Source organism: Scomber scombrus, chromosome 12 (assembly GCF_963691925.1).
Source record: "Scomber scombrus chromosome 12, fScoSco1.1, whole genome shotgun sequence".
Taxonomy (NCBI): domain Eukaryota; kingdom Metazoa; phylum Chordata; class Actinopteri; order Scombriformes; family Scombridae; genus Scomber; species Scomber scombrus.
The window spans coordinates 22,782,286-22,801,677 of NC_084981.1; the positions used below are offsets into that span (position 1 = coordinate 22,782,286).

The 19,392-nt window shown below is 39.6% G+C and overlaps 1 protein-coding gene across 1 annotated transcript in view; it reads right to left on the reverse strand.

Moving 5' to 3' along the window:
• Positions 1-2,478: 2,478 nt before the first annotated feature.
• kcnq5a (potassium voltage-gated channel, KQT-like subfamily, member 5a) overlaps positions 2,479-19,392 on the reverse strand; it is a 103,952-nt gene continuing 87,038 nt past the window's right edge. The window contains exons 9-15 of the mRNA XM_062430221.1: positions 13,737-13,978; positions 11,813-11,921; positions 7,648-7,779; positions 7,139-7,258; positions 5,415-5,531; positions 3,918-4,044; positions 2,479-3,564 (exon numbers count right to left, since the gene is read on the reverse strand). Coding sequence (XP_062286205.1) covers positions 2,479-3,564; positions 3,918-4,044; positions 5,415-5,531; positions 7,139-7,258; positions 7,648-7,779; positions 11,813-11,921; positions 13,737-13,978 — 1,933 coding nt within the window. The remainder of the gene's footprint in view (positions 3,565-3,917; positions 4,045-5,414; positions 5,532-7,138; positions 7,259-7,647; positions 7,780-11,812; positions 11,922-13,736; positions 13,979-19,392) is intronic.

Genomic DNA, 19,392 nt, shown 5'->3' on the forward strand with positions numbered 1-19,392 from the left:
AAAAACAAAAAGAACTGTGCTTTCATGTTGATGATATATCATTTGTTAGAAGATAATACTTGTAATATTCTACTACAGAATGTTAATTTGCTAAGCAAGGCTCTTACCATTAAAAAAAAGGGAATATAACTGAAAAATAATGAGAAATAAAGGTAGTCATCAACGCATTAAAATACATTTAAGACTGCTGTGATTGCATACCCCCTTTAAGATGTAAACCTGCAAAGCCATCAAAATAGTAAAAATTAAGATGACTGACAAACTTTTGTGCATTACGTTCATTCAAGAGGTCAAAACATCTACAAGCAGGATGGCGATGAAAACAAAGCTCTTATCAAGTGTTGTGTGAGGACAATTTCATTTAAGTCACTTGTAACACAGCATTTCTAATAAACGTGCAAGTTTAAATATGATTGATGCTATAAGAATTAAGTGTGCGCACATTCAAAATCCTGATAAATTATACATAATTATACTTTCTGGGGGGCAGCACAGAAAATGAACAGTGAGGATTTTGTATTGAGATTACAACACAGCTTCCAAAATTTGCCATCTGGATGGGCTGTCTCATCTCTTTACCCCTTCTTCCTGTTTATGTGGGTGCTCTGGACTCGGGGCAGAGAATAAGATCAGTCCACAAGCTTTTAATCATAATGTTTGCACAGTGTGCAACCAGCGCCCGGTAAAACTGTAGGGTTTGTCAAATACATTAAATGACCTTAATAAAGTGGCCTGTTTGTCATAACATTTTATAGTAAGTTGGTTATCCATATAAAGTGGCAGTAAAAGTTTCAGCTACTCTCAAATTAGTTCAAATTAGAATATAATAATGTTTATATAGGCAGACTTTGTTTGTACCTTTTTGTTAAATATTTGGCAGAAACGTTACTTTAACATGCAGAAGGACATACAAGCCTCCAGTGGGTGTATGACTGCTCTTGACTTAAAGTATTGCAACAGCTTAGACATGCAGCATCCAATGCTCAGCTGAGAAAGCTCACATGATTGTTGTTTCGCAGACTGCAATTCAGAATTCAGACTATTAGCGACTAACCAACCAGGCTACTGTCCAAAGTGAGTGGGACATGGTCCAAGACGTCTCTTGAGCGATTGCTGATAGACAATTTTACTCCACAGGTTTGCTGCATCCAAATCTACTGACAACCTGCTGACATCTGAAACTAAGCAACCATGTCATCTCTGTGGTTGTATAAAATTAATAGAATAAGATGTTTGTGGTCTGAATATAAGCTACAGGGTTTGATCTTTAACTGTTTTTAAAAATCATCTTTTCCCATCAGATCAGGCCTCAGCCATTATTCCTCCTTCAATCATTTGTTTTTGGAAACAGTCCATGCAGTGATATGTATGAAAGCATAATTAAACACATTTGCATTGCCAAAGACAGACACTGAGTGAGGAGAGTGACTCCCCAATTCCCAATAGTCTCTGAATACAAGCAACTGAAGGAAAAAAATACTCTCTGTCTCTCAGTTGGCTCCTCTTATAAGGTACACCAACTTGAGGTTGGTGCATGCATATGTGTGTTTTGTGTGTGTGTTGTGTGCATGTGCGTGTTTGCTCGTAATGTTTGTGTTGGTTCCACCACACATTTAAAAGGATGTGGTTCATATTTAGTTTGCAGTAGATTGTTTGAGCCTTCAGTTTTGATTTTTTGCAACTTGCAACTCATTTTGGATATAAGAGAATCTGTTTATTTTCATCTGTCTTCATTGTCAAATTTTGCACAAGTCAGATGAAATACTCTTTATTGTGTAAAAATGTTCTGCTTCTTCAGAGCCCAAACTAGCGTCTTTGGTTTGGGCTTAGGTCCAGGCCTAATGGAGAGGTAAGACTGCTGTAAATTACTTTGAAAGCAACTACAGTACACTCTAGTATCTACTAGGGAGGTGTCAGAGTTCAAGCTCAGAAATCAAAGTTACCATTCCTTCTTTGTTCTTAATTTCAAATGAATGTGAACAGATATGAAAAACATTATCTTTTTTTTATAAAGTTGATAAAATAACTATTTCTGAATAGAAATAGATAAAGACGGATGCAATTTACCTTAAAGAAAGGTTTGTTTTTTGTGTATTATTTATGTGTTTTGTCTTACATGAAAATGGCCACTTTCATACATACTTTATACATCATTATACTTTATGTCATAATTTTAGCACTCCATGAAAAGTATAGAGCACAATAAAATCAGTATGTAAGTGGACACAATAATATTAGACAAAATATGCATGCTGTCCATTATACAAAGCATTTCATTGTACAGCACAACAAAAAATGATATAGTATTCTGTAAAAACACTTTAAAAGTGGTTTCCCCAAGAATGGTGCGATCAAACAGTATATGAGTGTGTGTGTGAGTGTGTGTGTGTGTGTGTGTGTGTGTGTGTGTGTGTGTGTGTGTGTGTGTGTGTGTGTGTGTGTGTGTGTGTGTGTGTGTGTGTGTGTGTGTGTGTGTTGTTATGCCATCTGTATGTGTGGGGACTGACTGAGAAATTCTGAGTTTTCCTTGGAGTGAGGTGCTGCCTCCTCCACAGTCTGCAAAAGGTATGGGGGGCTGCTATCAGGTCCCTGGGACAGGAAGTTGAAATGATCTTCCGCTGGCTCTAGCTTGCACTCACTAATGAATAGTTCTCTTCCATCCCAGTTGCTAAGGTCACCTTGGGTGTTGACATGTTCGCTACTGTTGCTGCTGCTGCTGTTGTTGATTGCGGAGGAGAGACCAGGGGCACGGCTGGTCAAAGGCTGGCTGAGATTGTGCATGGAGAGGGACTTCCCCAGACTGCCTCCCCAGTCTGAAGGCCTCCTGTCTGGGCTAGATGAGAGCAGCAGCAAGGGGTTAACCTCCAGGCTCATGTGCCTCCTCCAGACCCCTTCAGATTTCAAGTCAGGCCTTTGCCTTAGCTGCACCTTTTCCTTTGCAGGCCCTGACTCTTTGTCCCCTTCCTGGTCACCATCCACACTGGATCCCACAACAACAGCAGGGCCTAGGCTCCCCTCGTGCGCCACCACTTCAACTGATATATCATCGGGGACAGGGTCGGCGGGGCAACGGAGGTGAGAGGGGTGCACCATGGGGGGCAACTGGAGGGTAAAACCTCCTGTTGAAGGAGGTGGGGGTGGCAGGTCAGGGAAGTGTGCTCTTTTAGAGGTGCCATTAGGGGTGACCAGGGTTGGGTAGGGGCTGTCTGGAGGCAGCAGGGGTGATGGGGAGAGTGAAGCTGTGGACGGGGGGTAGGATGGAGGTGCAGAGTCTGGGGGGCCATCATCATCGGCGGGTGCCAGGATTAACCGCAGGCCTCTGGGGTTGGTATTAAGGGAATGGCGTATGCCGTTGTTGTCTCCACCACCTCCAACCGGATCACCTCCCTGAGGGGAGGGGAGATCCCTGCCAATGATGGAGGTCTGGTAGTCCGAGTTGTGGTGCTGGTGGTTGTCCAGCTCAAATAGGGGCAGGGAGGAGAGGGTGAGCGCAGAGGGGCCTTTCTGTAGGACTTGACGGTAAACATCCAGCAAAGAATCCAACTTTGACTCAATGGAAGTAACCTGGGAGGAGGAAAAAAGAGATTGAGAACATGGAAGGAGGCAGATGGAGTGAGAGAGAATAAGCAAAAGACTGAAGCTCAAAGGGCTGTTTAATAATCTCTGACTTTTATTGACCTGCAACCAAGACATTTTCCAGTAACGCTCACAAATGCCAGACCAGAGAGTGACTTTTGAAAGCCAGAAATCTCAGTACCTGGTAAATGTATCCCTCAGTCAGTGGTATCAATCAAAAGCTCAAATGAACTCCTTGTAGATATATTGTATCATTAACAACATAGCAGATGTAGTCTATGAAAAACTACATGGGATGTAGCTGAAGTATAATCTCTTTCTTACATTCTTTCTAAACTCACCTGTCTCTCCACCTTACACACACGTCCCAGCATACTCATGCCCTCGTGAGACTCTCCATCTGGGTGCAGTTTGTCCCTCATCTTCTTATCCACGGGAATCTGGCCTTTTCCGAGTATCTGATCAACCCTGGCACACACATACACAGACACTGGTGTTAATATATTTGAAAAATAATTATGTTGTGGTATAAGTAGGCACCCAAGCTTCATTTCAGGATACATGAGTCAGGCAACAAACCTAAAGCAACAGTAGGATGTTAAGATCAGGCTTAGTAAAACACAAAACAGATGTTTTTTTAGGAATAAATACAAACAGCATTTTCAGATTATATGTCATGCAGCCTGTAGTTTAAATGGATTTCATTGTAGTAGCCAAGAATATTAAATGGAAAAAAATTCATACATTAAAATATCACATTTTCATCAGCCCTAAACCAATTTTATAAAAGCATTTGCCAGAAAAAACACATCTCAAAGTTAAAAGTCAAAATTAGGCTTACAAACACTGTACATTCCATGCAAAGATCATATTGAGTGTGAACTTTGTATCTCCAGCTTGACAATACCTTTCTGTCCAGTTTAAATAATGTTCAGGGAATGTTCACAGCCTATAAAGGCAGGGTGCAAACGATGCCTTGGCTTTCAGGGGAGCTCTTTTTTTTCTACTATGGAGGGTGGTTCTGATTTTTGGGTTAAAGCGAGTTAAATTGAATAATTGATAATAACCCAATGCATGAATCATACATCATTAATAGCCTAATTTTACACATGATCCATGATGTAAAAGATACAGAAAAATGTCAATGGATGGCAAAATGTCATTTTGTTTTAAGACAGCCTCGCATTCAAATTGCCAGTGAATCTACAGCCAGACTTCTGTATGTGTAAATACTGATCAAATCACACAAGTTCTATGACACTAATAATGCATAACATGCAAAAGAACTAGGAAAGGTCAGCAGCCAGGAGATACCACACACAGGATTTCATTTAATCTACCAACAATACATGAATTAATTGGAAAGCACTTCCAAAACACCCAAAACTGAACACACAAGTTACATTCACACACAATATTCTCCTTTCTGTTGAAAGGTGAGCGGGTATGGACGGGATCTCATGTAGTGTCTATATGTTAGTAGTCAGTTTGTGTTTCAGACCTGGTTAATATTTACCTTACCAAGTGGGTGGAGTTTAACACATCAGTATCAAATTTCGATAAATAAGGTAAAATGACATTCAATGCATCTTTAATATAATTATGTTTAATATTTAAAATCCTTTTGTGTTACTGTCAAACTGTTTTTGTCCTTGCTACATGTTCTAATGCACACTCCAACCATCTGGTACTGTAAGAAAGTTAATACAAATGCAGATTATTTTCATGTTGCATGAAATTTCAAACTCAGTCGGACACTTTTGGCGAATGCAGTTGAACTAACAGTCAGGAAAGGGGCAGCTAAGGGATTCTAGGTAAAATTGAGAAATATAAATAACCCTGAGCCAGAGAGCTTCCTCCTGTTGTTGTTGCTGTAATAATAGTGCAGGGCGGGAGTGGACATGTTCCTGGGTCGGCCACTCAGGCTGGGACCAGTGCCTGCTGCACTGGCCGCTCTGGAGACAGGAGAAAGACTGGGTCAGATACATCGCACGCACGCACGCACGCACGCACACCAAAGAAAGTTTTGAAGCACATGTGCACAAAGATTAAGTTTACTCATTAACAACAGGTAAGACTGGTATGTAGATACACAGAGACTGGCATGGTGAGAGAGATGTTGCTGTTGTTTGTTTGTCTGCCATGAAGTAGGTTATTAAGTAAGTACATATTCTGCTGTCTCTATCATCAGCAAAGAGTAAAACAGTCAAAATAAATATTCAAAGTGACGACAGACATGATGACTGTGTGTAGTCTGTGTGCATCTACAGCAGTTGCTTATCGACACAATTCATACGTACACACATACTCGGATACAGAAAACAAACACTATGTTATCATCTACAGCATAACCATTCATTCAGAATTACAAAATACCATTACAGTCAATACCAAGAGCCAAACCCCCCCCAAAAAACCCACACACTTCCTTATAATAATAAAAAAAAAGTATGGTTTGGAAATGTGACTGCCCCAATTCATAACCGCATTACAGTGCCCCCTACTGTTTTTCGAAAACCTCTGTATGTGACTTGAGGCTGGGAAAAAAAGGAACCAAGAACCGCAGTAAAACAACTAATGAATTAATTAATGAGTATGATGTGATCATTTTATGAGTACTTTTAATGAACAAGTCTGTCTTCAAGCATCTGGTAAATTAAGTTGAGTTCAAATACATTTTGGATTGGGCCTTTTAGAAAATGACAAATGCAACTGTAATGCCTCTAAAGATAGCACTGAGTAGCTCATGTTAAATATATTTATGTTAGCTGACAAAATATTCCAACAAGATGAGGTCTTTAAGGTGCCCAAATCAGGATTATAACATAATTTCCAGTGTGGCATACAAAGTAAAATGTAATTATGTAAAAGTAGTATATTAATTACAACTACTCAAATAAAAATGGTGGTATGAATGACCACTTTGTTTAAAAACATGATAAGGAAAAGTGAGTTATTATTGGCCAATGCTTGTTTCTTAATGCATATCATTAAGGCTCAAGAATTATTAGAGTTTCTACCAGTAATGTTAGATCCGAATCATAAATGTTTTATCACTTGACATTCCCTTTTTCTTCTAAAATGTTGTCCATAATCCATTGCTTGAGCTCCTTAATGACCTGTACAGTCAGACCTGGGTCAAACAGCCAGTTTGGTGCATTTTTTGTGACAGTTTACCAAATTCACTATACTGCAACTACAAGTAGACTAAACAGGGAATAGTAATTGCAGGCATTCCCAAGTTGAGTGTTCCCTTGAAATTTTGTCAAAAAATGGAAGCCAAATGCTCTAAAATTGATAATATTACACATTTTTGCACTACAAAAGCTTCCCAGTGCAAAGAAAGCTCCCCAGGTGTGTGAGAAAGTGGACACAGAGCTACATTTCTTTGAACCATGTTGAGTCAAAAGTTAACACTGCATCTAATGGAAACTAAACGGTGTAACCATGAAAAAGCACGTACATGCATGCTGTATGACCCAGGTACAGTGACATCATTAAGGTTTAATTATGTTAGCAAGGGGAACAGTCGGCAAGCAGAGCAGGACGGGGCAGGTCTAACCCCGGTGCAGAGTGTTTCCTCCGGGCCTGGCTGTAATATAAATGCAGGGAGGAGGGAGAGGAAAAGGTCTTGACACGGCTGCTGAAGGGCCTTGGAGGGGGACCCACTACAGTATCTAGTCTGGGAGAGAGAGCATATACATGTACACATACAGTACATACACGCAGATATACTTCGTGAAAAAGACAGAGCTGCACAGTGCACAAAAAGTAAAAGAGGGTTAATTTAATTTAAAAGGATCATCTATGAAGTGATCTACAACTGCTTTGGGACTAGAAGGCATTACAGCAACAATGGCAGCAACATCCAGCTGTGTCCTTTGTAAAGAATAAAAACTTTAACTAAGAGCAGTTAGCAGAAATCAATAAAAAGGGCAAGCATGAAGATAAAATCAAATCAAAATTCAGTAAAAAAAAAAAAAAGTCCAACTGAATTTACTTTTTGACAGATAAGTTCAATGAGATTTTGTGATTGTAATGTGCATGTGTGCGTGTCCAGTGTGTCCTAACCTGGTCTGAAGGCTCTTAATACGACAGAGCATGTCCAGGTGTCCTGCAGAGTACTGCTCTATGACGTCCTTTACATCGTAGGGACGCAGCGTCTCCTTGAACTTCTTCTTTGCCACGTGGAACTTCATGATCCTACACACACACACACACACACACACACACACACACACACACACACACACACACACACACACACACACACACACACACACACACACACACACACACACACACACACACACACACACACACACACACACACACACACATTGGTGACAGTCACCCATCAGAAATAAAAAGATAGAGACTAAGGATGTAATTACTATGACCAACCACACGATGGTAGCAGAACGTTTTGGAAGTACACAGCAGGATCCTTGTTACATTTCACTAGATTTTTTTTTTTTTTGGAGCGTAATAAAGAAAACATTATTAAAATCTCAGATACCTTCAGGAGTATCTAACAGGAAACCAAAGCTCCCTGGTATTCTTGTCAAATCCATAACAACCCATATGAATGACTTTGAAACTTGAGTGTGATCCTCTATCTTCATCTATTTGGCGAGCAGAGCCACTGCTGGGTGAATAATATTGATACAGGTAAGGGAATCTATGGAATTGGTTCAGTAAGATTCCCCGGTGGTTTGTGCTTTTCTTCAGTTGCCTGTTTTTCTCACTGTCTGAATGGAAACAATAGTGACAGATGACCCTCTGTAATAACAGTCCTAACAGGGGAAGGGGTGTCTAACCCTCAACCCGACACCCTGGGAAAGCCCTGCGCTCTGGCTGCCCATGGAGGAGGCCTGCTGGGTGGACAGGCTGGCCGGTGTTGGGTGGTAGTGGTAGTGGTGGTAAAGTGTGTGTGTGTGTCCGTGTATGTGTTTGTGTGAGTGTATGTGTATGAGTGGTATGACTTAAGTCACTTTCAGGGACACAAACAAGACAGGACATTGGGGACAGAAACAGTGTCCCCAATTGGTAAAATGCTGATTTTCAGGTCAGTGATTAAGGTAAAGGTAAGAGGATCGGTTTTGGCAGGTAGTCATTATAGTTATGGTCAGGGTAAGTCTTCAGTAAATGAATATTAGTCTATGTCAATACCCTAAAAGTGATTAAAATAAACCTGTGTGATGTGTGTGTGTGTGTGTGTGTTTTTTTTTGGTGATGAACTGGACTTGATAGACTTCAGTTTGCTGAAAAACAAAAGTAGGATAAAGTCTTTTAATATCATATCTTTTTAAACTTGCAAATATGACAAAACTCCAGAACAAGCGAGGCAATGACTGACTGAATAAGATTACCAAATAAGATCACCAAACTATAATTTTAGAGGGAACATTGCAAAGAATGCTCCTCTGATTTGATTTGTGTTAAATATGGATTCCAAAAAGATTCCACGGGAAAGTTTTATATAACTTGGACTCCCTATTACAATAATAAAAATACAGCTTGGACAATGTTGGATGTGGACACACCTGAGACCCACTTTAAGGCAGTGGTCAAGTGTAGCTGGTGGAGTTATTGTAGATTGTAGGAAATGTTAGAAAATTGGAATGACGGAGAAAATACAGGATCGATATATAAATACAACTAAACAGAGAATATTGACGGCATTACTAGGGGTGATTACAGTGACTGACATCACCGGAGGTAAATGGAAATCTAAATACATGAAGACCTAGTGTGTCTGTGTGGGTGTGCGTGTGTGTACAAATTTATAGCTTAGTAACAGATGTGAAAATGTACTGTATATTGCTATAGCTATTCACTGCAAGTGTGCAGATGGCAGTATTTATTTATAGCAGAGATTCTGTAGTCCATATGGGTAGCATATGTATGTGTGTTGAGAAATTCATATTCCATTCCATATATTAGTCTATTTAACAGCCTATCAAACTCAAGATTGGATGAATTCTGTACAAGATGGAAAATATAAGAAAAGGAAGAAAAAATACAAAGTGTAACCAAAAAAGTCTGATCAGAGTGTGTAGGAGGAATCAATTTAGATAATTGGCAAGATGAAAAATGGTACATTTCTTTCTCTACAGAGAGGCTTTGAGGCTAATGAAATTAATGGAGGACGATGAGTAGGAAAAACTTGTAAATCATGAAAATCTCAGGTTGGAATTTAATCATTCATTACAACGTCAGACCTTTAATTTGTGAGGAACAGATACAGAAGTGTACTATACTACCAATAACTGTAAGCTTCATCAGTTTGTTTCATTATAGAGTTGCTTAAAATATGTTGCTTTTTCACCCTGAAATTGCATCTGATAATCAGAATAGTCAAATTAAGAATGTATTCAGGATTATAACAACTCCTATTAACAGGCAGGACAATATAGCAACTAACCCAATTTTCAAACGAGTGGAAAAGGACGATTTTTTCACCAACCTGTATTTTCTTAAATTTTGCTCTATTGGATAGTGCAAATTGACATATATACAATAAAAAAATATAAAAAGGGTGAAGAGAAACAGTGGAATCAGTCGGCGCCGGCTGGATAAACAGTTGCTCACAGGGTGCCGGTGCCAGTGTAATAGAGTAGGGTCTGCTAAAATACATGCACACATTCATTCACACACACAGACACACACACACACACACACACACACACACACACACACACACACACACACACACACACACACACACACACACACACACACACACACACACACACACACACACACACACACACACACACATAACAAACTAAAATCTGTGCTGCTTTTTTCCCCCCAGGCAAACCTTCAGACCCAGCAGTAGATCATATAGATAAAGAGGGAAAGATGGGGCGAAGAGAGAAGAAAAAATACATTTGAAAAAGTATTGCTTCAGGGAACGAAACATCATGTGAGCCCAAGCACTCGTGTGAATGTATGTTTTTCCCATCTAGACATACATATAGATCACACTGCAAGAGAGAAAGTCAGGGGCCTGTGTTGTAGTTAGCCATATTATGGATTAAATTCAATCTCAAGAGGCTGTGTGAGTGAATGTGGATGAAAGGGTGATTACTTTAAAACAAGATACTGTATATTTACGATCTTTTTAAAGAGCATCTAATTTGAGATGAAGTGAAACTTGTTTGTGTACATGTGCAATTTTAAAAACCCATTTACAGTTTATTGGCTCCTTATAACAACGCATCAATCTGTTAGTTGGTGGTACTTTAATACTTTGATTGTATTTCGAGTCATTAGTCATTCAGGTCCTGCACACTGAATCATTCATGAACTTTTCAGTCAATAGACACAGATCATAAACAGCTGGTATATAAAGATGAAGGGGTGATAAATCAATAAGAACCTTAAAAAAAAGAGCTTAAATTCAGAATAGATTGAATCAAAAACTAGCCCATCATAAACTGATGGTGCAGTTCAGTGAGACCACCAATCGACAGTATACCCTTTATCAGTTCCAACCATGAAGCTAATAGATCAGAAAAGAGCATTGCCCACAAACAGGAAAACTTTTCTTGATTCCAATAAACCATCACACATTTTATCATGGTTTCAGAATCAACTAATCATAAACAGAGATCTATACTGTAGATGATCAAAAACAGCCTCTCAGGAAACGGTAGGAGGGACTTAATATCAAGAAAAAAATGTGTTTGTTTCAGACTTCCAATCACTGATGATGGCTGAAAATATATAGAAATGAAATGAAATTTAAATAATGTGAAGTAATCTCAATTAAAGACACATTTCAACATTTTGTAAACTATGGTTATCAGCCTCTTGCCAAGAGTTAGATGAAAAGATCAATACCAATGAGAGTGATATTGATCTTTTCATCTAACTTCTCATCTAACTCTCAGCAAGATAGCAAATAATTTCCCAAAATTTAAGAAGGTGGTAGCAAATGAAAGCAGTAGACATGATTGGTCTGTAATTGATAGAAGATGGGTACTATTACTGCAGAAGATGATTAAAGTGACTTCCACTTCTGTGTGGTTTCATTTATAACACACCCAGATTTGTCCATTAATAATAAACTAAGAGTAAAACAAAGTGTGGTTGTTGGGGTCTTTTTCACAGTGGTTCATGTTCTTTACCGACTGGTAAAGTGGATTCTGGTGATTTAAAGATTCTTTGTATAAGAACATTAGCTAAAAGACTTGAAATATAAAGAATAACTGCAGCAGGAGCTCACCTGACAGCTCTGATGACAGCCTTGAGGGGAGCTGATAGATCCTCCACTGTAACATCACAATGGCAGCCTCTCTCATCAAAGGAATCCTCCGTGGTCATGCCTGAGTCTACTGAGAGAGACAGACGGCTGTTTCATCAATAAATGTACCCCCGTGCAAAACTGCTTCCAGTCTTAAAACTCATAAAACATTTTCTGCATAGCAGGTCCTGATAGGAATCTCCAGGACTGTTTCAAACTGATACTATTTTGGCTTATAGGAGGTGAAGATTTATGCCCAGCTTGGATGGGATCTTTAGGAATGGGCAGCATTTTGCCAGCTCAGCTATGTAAGGTGAGAGAAGAGGGTATATATATCGTCAATACTGCCAATAATTACGAGAGTGGGAGACACGGACAGTGAGACAGACACAGAAAAAAAGAGAAAGAGCAGGAGAAAAGCACAGGAAAAAGATGAGAAAGAGAGTGAATGATGATATAGTCCATATAAGGGGTTACAATAAATAATACATCAGTTTAAATAAATGATACAGGGGAATAAGAAGAGAAACAGAAGTGTGATTAAAACAGTCAGCAATTCCATCTTTTACTATAGGTCAGGAGTTTCTGGGAAATGTGAGGAAAAGCACGTATGTACAACATACTGTATGCTGCACCTACACCATTTTAGGACATGACGATAAATTCATGCTCCCTAGAAAGCACAAAAGGACAAAAACATCCATAAGTATGATGGAAATGAGATTTAAAATACACAAGGGCTTTATCATATTGTAGATCATCACTTAAAAATATGTTTCTCCCCTGCTCTGAAAGTGTATAATTCAAGTCTGTTTAACACTTTTCCCAAAACACAGTTTATCCACCTGGATTAAAAGAGGCATGGCATTCATCTTATCTAATATAGAGAGTTAAGAGAATTTAGTTTTCAGAGAACCATGCTGGTATGTATTTTATCCCATAAATAAAAAATACTGTGCACACACTTTAGATTACTGCTGATTAATTCCCCTAGCATATGTGTTTAGATTAAAGTGGACATGTCTTACTGTCCAGGCAGCAGCAGACTCCAGTTCAAGCATGTACAATATTAATATCAAGAGACTCAATAAACCAATAAGCCCGCCATGAAAAGGACAATGTGAGTTTTATTTCTTGCATGGACTAAATTCTTGGCAAAGAACTCTTGATTCTCAGATAAGTGTCTCACCAACACTTGAATGCATCATAAGTAAAGGGCTTTCAAAACAGTCCATGCTCTTACTATATACAATACTATATTGTATGCATTTGATTTTATGTTGCTTTTTTTAATAATTTGACCTAAATTTAAACCAGTGGCTAGGTGCAAGTCTAAAATGTACTAAAATGTATAGTATGCTTCAGTAAATCTTTGGTAGAAGTATCAAATCCATACACAATTTTTTCTTCATGGCCGTGACACAGTTTTTAAATTTTTTTAAATAATTGTATTTATGATCTTCCAGGACAAGTATGTTTTGTACAGTTCTTGTAACATTTTGGTTATTTGATTTAATAATTGTCGCCTGTGTTGCTTCTTTTTACACTGATTGTATGGCTGTGTGAAAGGTTTGAATATAGATGATTTTATTTGCTGTCAAGTCTATCCAGAAAAATGTATCCATATGAGACTACCTCATTAAATTAAGTTGCATATGGCAAAATGATAAAGAGATTGAATTGTCAGATTAGTTTAGTCTGTCTTTATTTGTTCAAGAGGGACAGTGTACATTAATGAACATTTATATAAAAAAGCTAGTTTCCATTGGCAGTCCCCCTGATGTGGTGTTGATTGGTTGCCATATCGGATGAGCTCATACAAACAGTGGTAATTGGACTGACTACGGTTTATTCACCATTAATGTGTGCAGAACATGGCTGTTTCTACACAGTTAGTACAGCTTACCATCAGGGACAGCAGTGCGTGTCTGACTCTTCAGCCTCAGCGACGGCCTAAACCTGGTCCGGTCGTTGAAGCTCCAGCTCTTCTGCACCTTGGCAGGGCTCCCACTCATCAGCTCGGACCCGCCCACCACCTCGTTGCCAGGGGAACAGCGTTGGCGGTCATTGATGGATGTCTGCCGGCTCTTCATGCTCTGACCACGAGGACTCGCCATCCGGACTCGCTCCTTAAAACTCAACTTCTGACTGCAGGGAGGGATGAAAGAAAAGAGAGAGAGAGGGAGGGGGTAGAAGGATGTGGAAAGGGGAAGGTAAGAGAGAAAATGATTCAAAGAAGGGAGTAAAAGTGATGGTCCAGTAATGGATAGGGGAGAAAAGAGAGGGAAACGGCAAGGGAAATTAAGGATAGTGAGTTTAGGACAGAGTTGACAGAGTTTGAATGGCAGAGGTTGAGGGTTGATAGAGAAACACAAACAGACAAAGAGAGAAGGAGAAAAAAAAGGGATACTGTCAACACCTATTTCCCCTCTGAGTGTGAGAAAAGTTCAAAGCGCAGACACAGGGCAACGTTCTGTCTATTCCTTCATCCCAAACATCATCCATCCAATTGACATGCCCAAAACACCAGAACAAAGCCAGACTGCCCACCAAGGCACCAAAACAAACTCTCATAGTTGAATCTTGACGTGCTGCAATCCTCGCCGATCGGCTGATAATCTACTCTTGTATTCACTTTTCAAAACAGACTTAATGAGATTTTTAAAAGGTGAAATGTGACGCATGGTAATATTAATTAATCATCAGCTCATTCATTTTAAAGACTACCTTAAACAAATGAGACCATTGTTGAAAAAAAACCTCTAACAGGCCCTACAGTGTTTGAAATTGTCAGATTTTGTTATTTTCTTATACACAAAGAAAGAAGAGATGAGTATTTGCTGGCAAATCAAAAGAACCAAAAATCCAGCGGGAAGCAACAGGATCTAAAACAGTTGTAAATGTAATTTTGTGAATCACTAATTTGAGAATACTGTAACAATTTTGGTCTCAGTTGTTCACTATACCATGTTCATTGGTTAAAAAGTCTGTATGCATAAGGCATATCTTTATCCATCAGTCTTAATATATTTCAGTCTTACTATATAACTTTATTTAAATGTTCTACTAGTTAAAATGAAAGAAAAGGATTTGAAAAAATGGATTTATCCACATGACGTTTATATCTTTGGCAGCCTTCAAGGGATTGATGGCAATACAAAAAAAAAAAAACTTCAATCAATGGGACTCACTGCAGTACTACTACTATGTTGCTAAGGCGGATAGACCAGCATGCAATGCAGCCGACCAGTGAAAGAGAAATGCAGGGTTCCAACACATTTTTCATGCCACATTTTAACACTTTTTCCAGACCTCAATGTCTCACCTGAATTTCAGTCTTTTAATCAGGTTTAATCACTTTCACAGAGGTAGGTTTTTTTTCTTATGTATTCCAAAATGGTTTAAGACTGTGAGAAGTTATTTCCCAAATTTCCAATGACTACTACATTAGCCAAGTGATTTGTCATTATTTCCCAATATTTCCTCTGCCGTTCCACATTTTTCCATACTTGTAAGAATTATGTAGAACTCCTATATATATTTATTATATATCAGATATAATAAATAAGCCATTTTCTGTTCTGCATCTGCTGTATTCCATTAATACTGAAACAACCATATATTATTTGTTTTCTAAAATGCTGTAGATAGAGCTGTTTTTATAATACTTTTATGTACAACCAGTTTTTGTGCCTCTGAAAAGAGAAGTGCAGCAGTGATGTAGGGAGCATGCATTAAAATGAGGAAAAGCTACAATACCAACATCTATATACAGAAATGTTGATGGCATAGGTTGTTGAAGAGTCATTCCAGGTAAATTTGTCCAGCCCCATGAATTGCTCATGTCCTTTCCATTATTTTTCACTAAATTGTCATGTTTTTGTTTAACTGCTGGGACAAGTTTCTGTAAAAATCTGCATTACCTGGACCAGTGATTCATCAAGTGTTCTCACCATAATGACTTTTAAGTATTTCCCTCAGAAGAACCTGACAAAATCTAGAAATTAAACTGTGGTTGGTCATAATGAATATGAATGAAACAAAAGACATTCATGTGGCTGGACTGAGAGCAGTTTCCAGGACAATTTTAGGTGGACTAAGAGAGCCATATGGATTTAAAATAAATAAATAAATACATAAATAAAGGGGAATTTAAAGCTTGTAAATGTTTTTAACTTTAACTTTCATATTGTTGAGCTGTTTATCTAAGGCAATTGACTAATTTTCTTCATATTTTTAGGCACTTTAAATAAAAAATTACAAGAGGATCATCCATGATACCTCTTTTTAAAATGAGCGAGGCTTAACATGCAATTGTTTGATTGCTGCACATTTTGCACTACTATGGGCAGTAAAATCTGATAGCATTTCCTTTAATCTAAAAAATGTGCATTTTTGTCAACAGTGTAATGGTCAGTTTTGGTGGAATTCCCCTTTAATTTTCAACACCGTAACAAAGTCTTGCTAGCATTCGACAGGCAGCAGGCAGCACTTGTTGCAGACTAAAACCTTGATGGGAAAAAAGGGATTGAGGAAGGAGTTAATAAGGAGGCTTAATTCATTTTCTTTGTTCTACTCCATGCTATTAGTCATTCATTCCCAGAGGTTATTGGGCTCAGGACAGAGAAGATGATGGTTAGTACTGTAGGTACCTCCTATATTTCCGAGTATACCTTCGGAAGAGCCTCCCATTACTTAGACCCTTACTAGAGCGAAGGAGAGAGGTATGAATGAAGGAGATAATGAAGAGGAGGAGATAAACGAGGAAGGAGATTAAAAGAGAAGTTCAGCAGAGAGAATAGGAAACTCTCTGCTGTCAATATTGATGCACAGTAAATACACAGAGGACAGGATGGAGACATATTTCAGAGAAGAATGGAGATGGATGAAAAGGGATTTTGTGGAGGGTAAACCCACCTGAACTCAGTTTTTTCTGATTTTAAGATGACAAGTATACAGTATGTGATAATGTGACTTCATGATACAAATCAAGTCATCAAACAAAAGCATTATTCAGTTTGCTGCTTTCCTGGACCGGGTCGTGGTGGCATCAGAAACCTAGACATCCTTCACTCCATCAATGCCCTCCAGACCCTCACGGAGGATCTGGCAGCACTCACTCCCAACCCAGAGAGAGCAATTCACCTACAGTAACAGAGAACCATGGCCTCAGATATGGAGGTGTTGTCTCTCACCCTGACCACTTCACATTTAGCTGCAAACCTTCCCAGTGCCTGCTGGAGGTCACGGTATGTTAAAGCAGACAGAACCACATATCCTCCCCCCAGCTGTGCCTTGAGATTATGTCCACGAAAACAATTGGTGACAAGGGACAACCCTGGCAAAGCAGCTGTCATTGTGGTTACATAAGGACTGAATGGTCCGCAGCAACAGCCCTGGTAACGGCAACTCCTACAGCACTGCCCTAAAAGTGCCACCAAGGGACACAGTTGTAAGCCGTCTCTAAATCCACAAAGTACATGTAGACTGGGTGTTCAAACTCCTATGACCCTTCATGTATCTCTGCAAGGTTTAAGAGCTGGTGGACAGTTCCACGGCCAAGATAGGATCCGTATTGTTGCCCCTTAATCCAAGGTTTGACAATTGGCCGGAGCCTCCTCTCCTTCCTGAACCCTGGCATAAGCTTTCCCAAGGAGGCTGACTAGTGTGATCCTCCAATAGTTGGAGAACCCTCTCCAGTCCCCTTTTTTGAAAATGGATACCACCACTCTAGTCTGCCAGTCCACAGACAGTGTCCCTGATCTACATGCAACCCATGACAGTCCAATAATGTCAATAACCTGCAGCATCTCAGGGCGAATCTCATCCACACTCAGCTCTTTCCTTCCTGAATCATCTGATGATTTGCTAGAATGTCTTTGAGGCCAACTGAAAATCTTTCTCTATCACCTCCCTGAACTTCTCCCACACCCGGATGTTTGCTTCAGAAACCACCTGAGCTAGCACCCTTTTGACCCTGCAGTACGCATCTGCTGCTTTAGGTGACGTCTGGGCCAGCCAGACCCAAATGCCTCCTCCAGCTTGACAGCCTCTTTCACAGCTGGTATCTACCAGCAGATTCTTGGGTTGCAGCCCTGGAGTGCTTAACAACAAAAAGTTTAAGTAGTCTCCTCATCAAGAAACTTCAGCCATGTTCACATGCTTAGGTGAAATTTGGTGTTTGCCAGTTTAGTCTAGTTTGCTAATTTAATTGTGAGAATTCTGTTATTTAAGGCCAGTTGGGGGGTAAACCGTGCTTAAAACACAAACACAGGTAAGTTGAGCATAATTTGGAATAAACCTTGTTTGATTTTCCCATGACAGAGTGAAAGAGGTAAACAGGTTCAAACAGACCCTTAAATTATCCTCCTGTACCAGGGAGGCGCACACACACACACACACACCTACACACACACACACACACACACACACACACACACACACACACACACACACCACACACACACACACACACACACACACACACACACACACAGGCACACCTGCCTCTACACACACATAACTCCAGATTAAACCTATTATCCTTCATTTCATTTTGGCTCTCACTGCCAATATCCAGCGCTCTTACACTCAGCGTGATGTCCGCTGGAGCACTTTGTGGTTCACCTAATGTTTACTACTGCTGGTGTTTACAAGTCTGCTTAAACGAAAACCACCAGTCGTTTACCACGGCACCTACCGCCGCCGAGCAGCCGACAGTCTGTTAAACCACTAATAACACAGAGCACTGTGTGTTCTATTGGTGGAGGGGAAGACATAAAGAAGAAATAGTGCCATAAAAAGTGTGCATAATTATGATTTCACAAGTGTAAATTGGACTTAGTGCTACAAAAGTTTCTAAGAAAGGAAAGCGTAATTAAACAGCCTTTTAAACAGAGGGATTTTTGGGGTATGTATGTTGTTGTGGATGCAAAAAGGCCTAATTAAATGCTGTTTTGTGTAAGGATGAGAAGCACATTTGTTTGTCTGTTTGAGAGTATTTAAAGTGTGTGTGCGTGTGTGTGTGTGCGTGTGTCTTAAGTTTAAATGCCTAAGAAGCTGCTGGCTCAACATAAGGCCCCCAAATGTTGCCAAAGAAGCGCTGCACTGTAAAAACTATACAAGCATAATTAAACTCACAAATCTCTTTCTGTCTTCTTCCCCTCTCTGAAATCCCCTATCTCCTCTCCCCTCCCTTTTCCTCCCCCCCTTTTCAACTTTGCTCTGTCTCTCCTAGACTTGTGTTTGATGAGTTATATAAATACCATCCCAATGGAAAAAGTGCGTCATGGTACAGACATGGTACAGACTCCTGTCTTTGAAGGCGTGTATGCATGCAAACGCACGCACGCACGCACACACACACACACTCCCAAAGACGGAGCCCATCACCATTCTCTGCCTGAAAGTCAAGTGCAGACAAAAGTAAGAGAAGGGAGGAGGAGATGGAGGTAGACGAGACAAATTCTGAGATGGACAGAAAGAAGTGTAAAAGTCAGGTGGGAGTAGAAGAAATGAAAAAAGGAGAATAAATGGCGGAGAGGCAGCACACTGCATCCTGC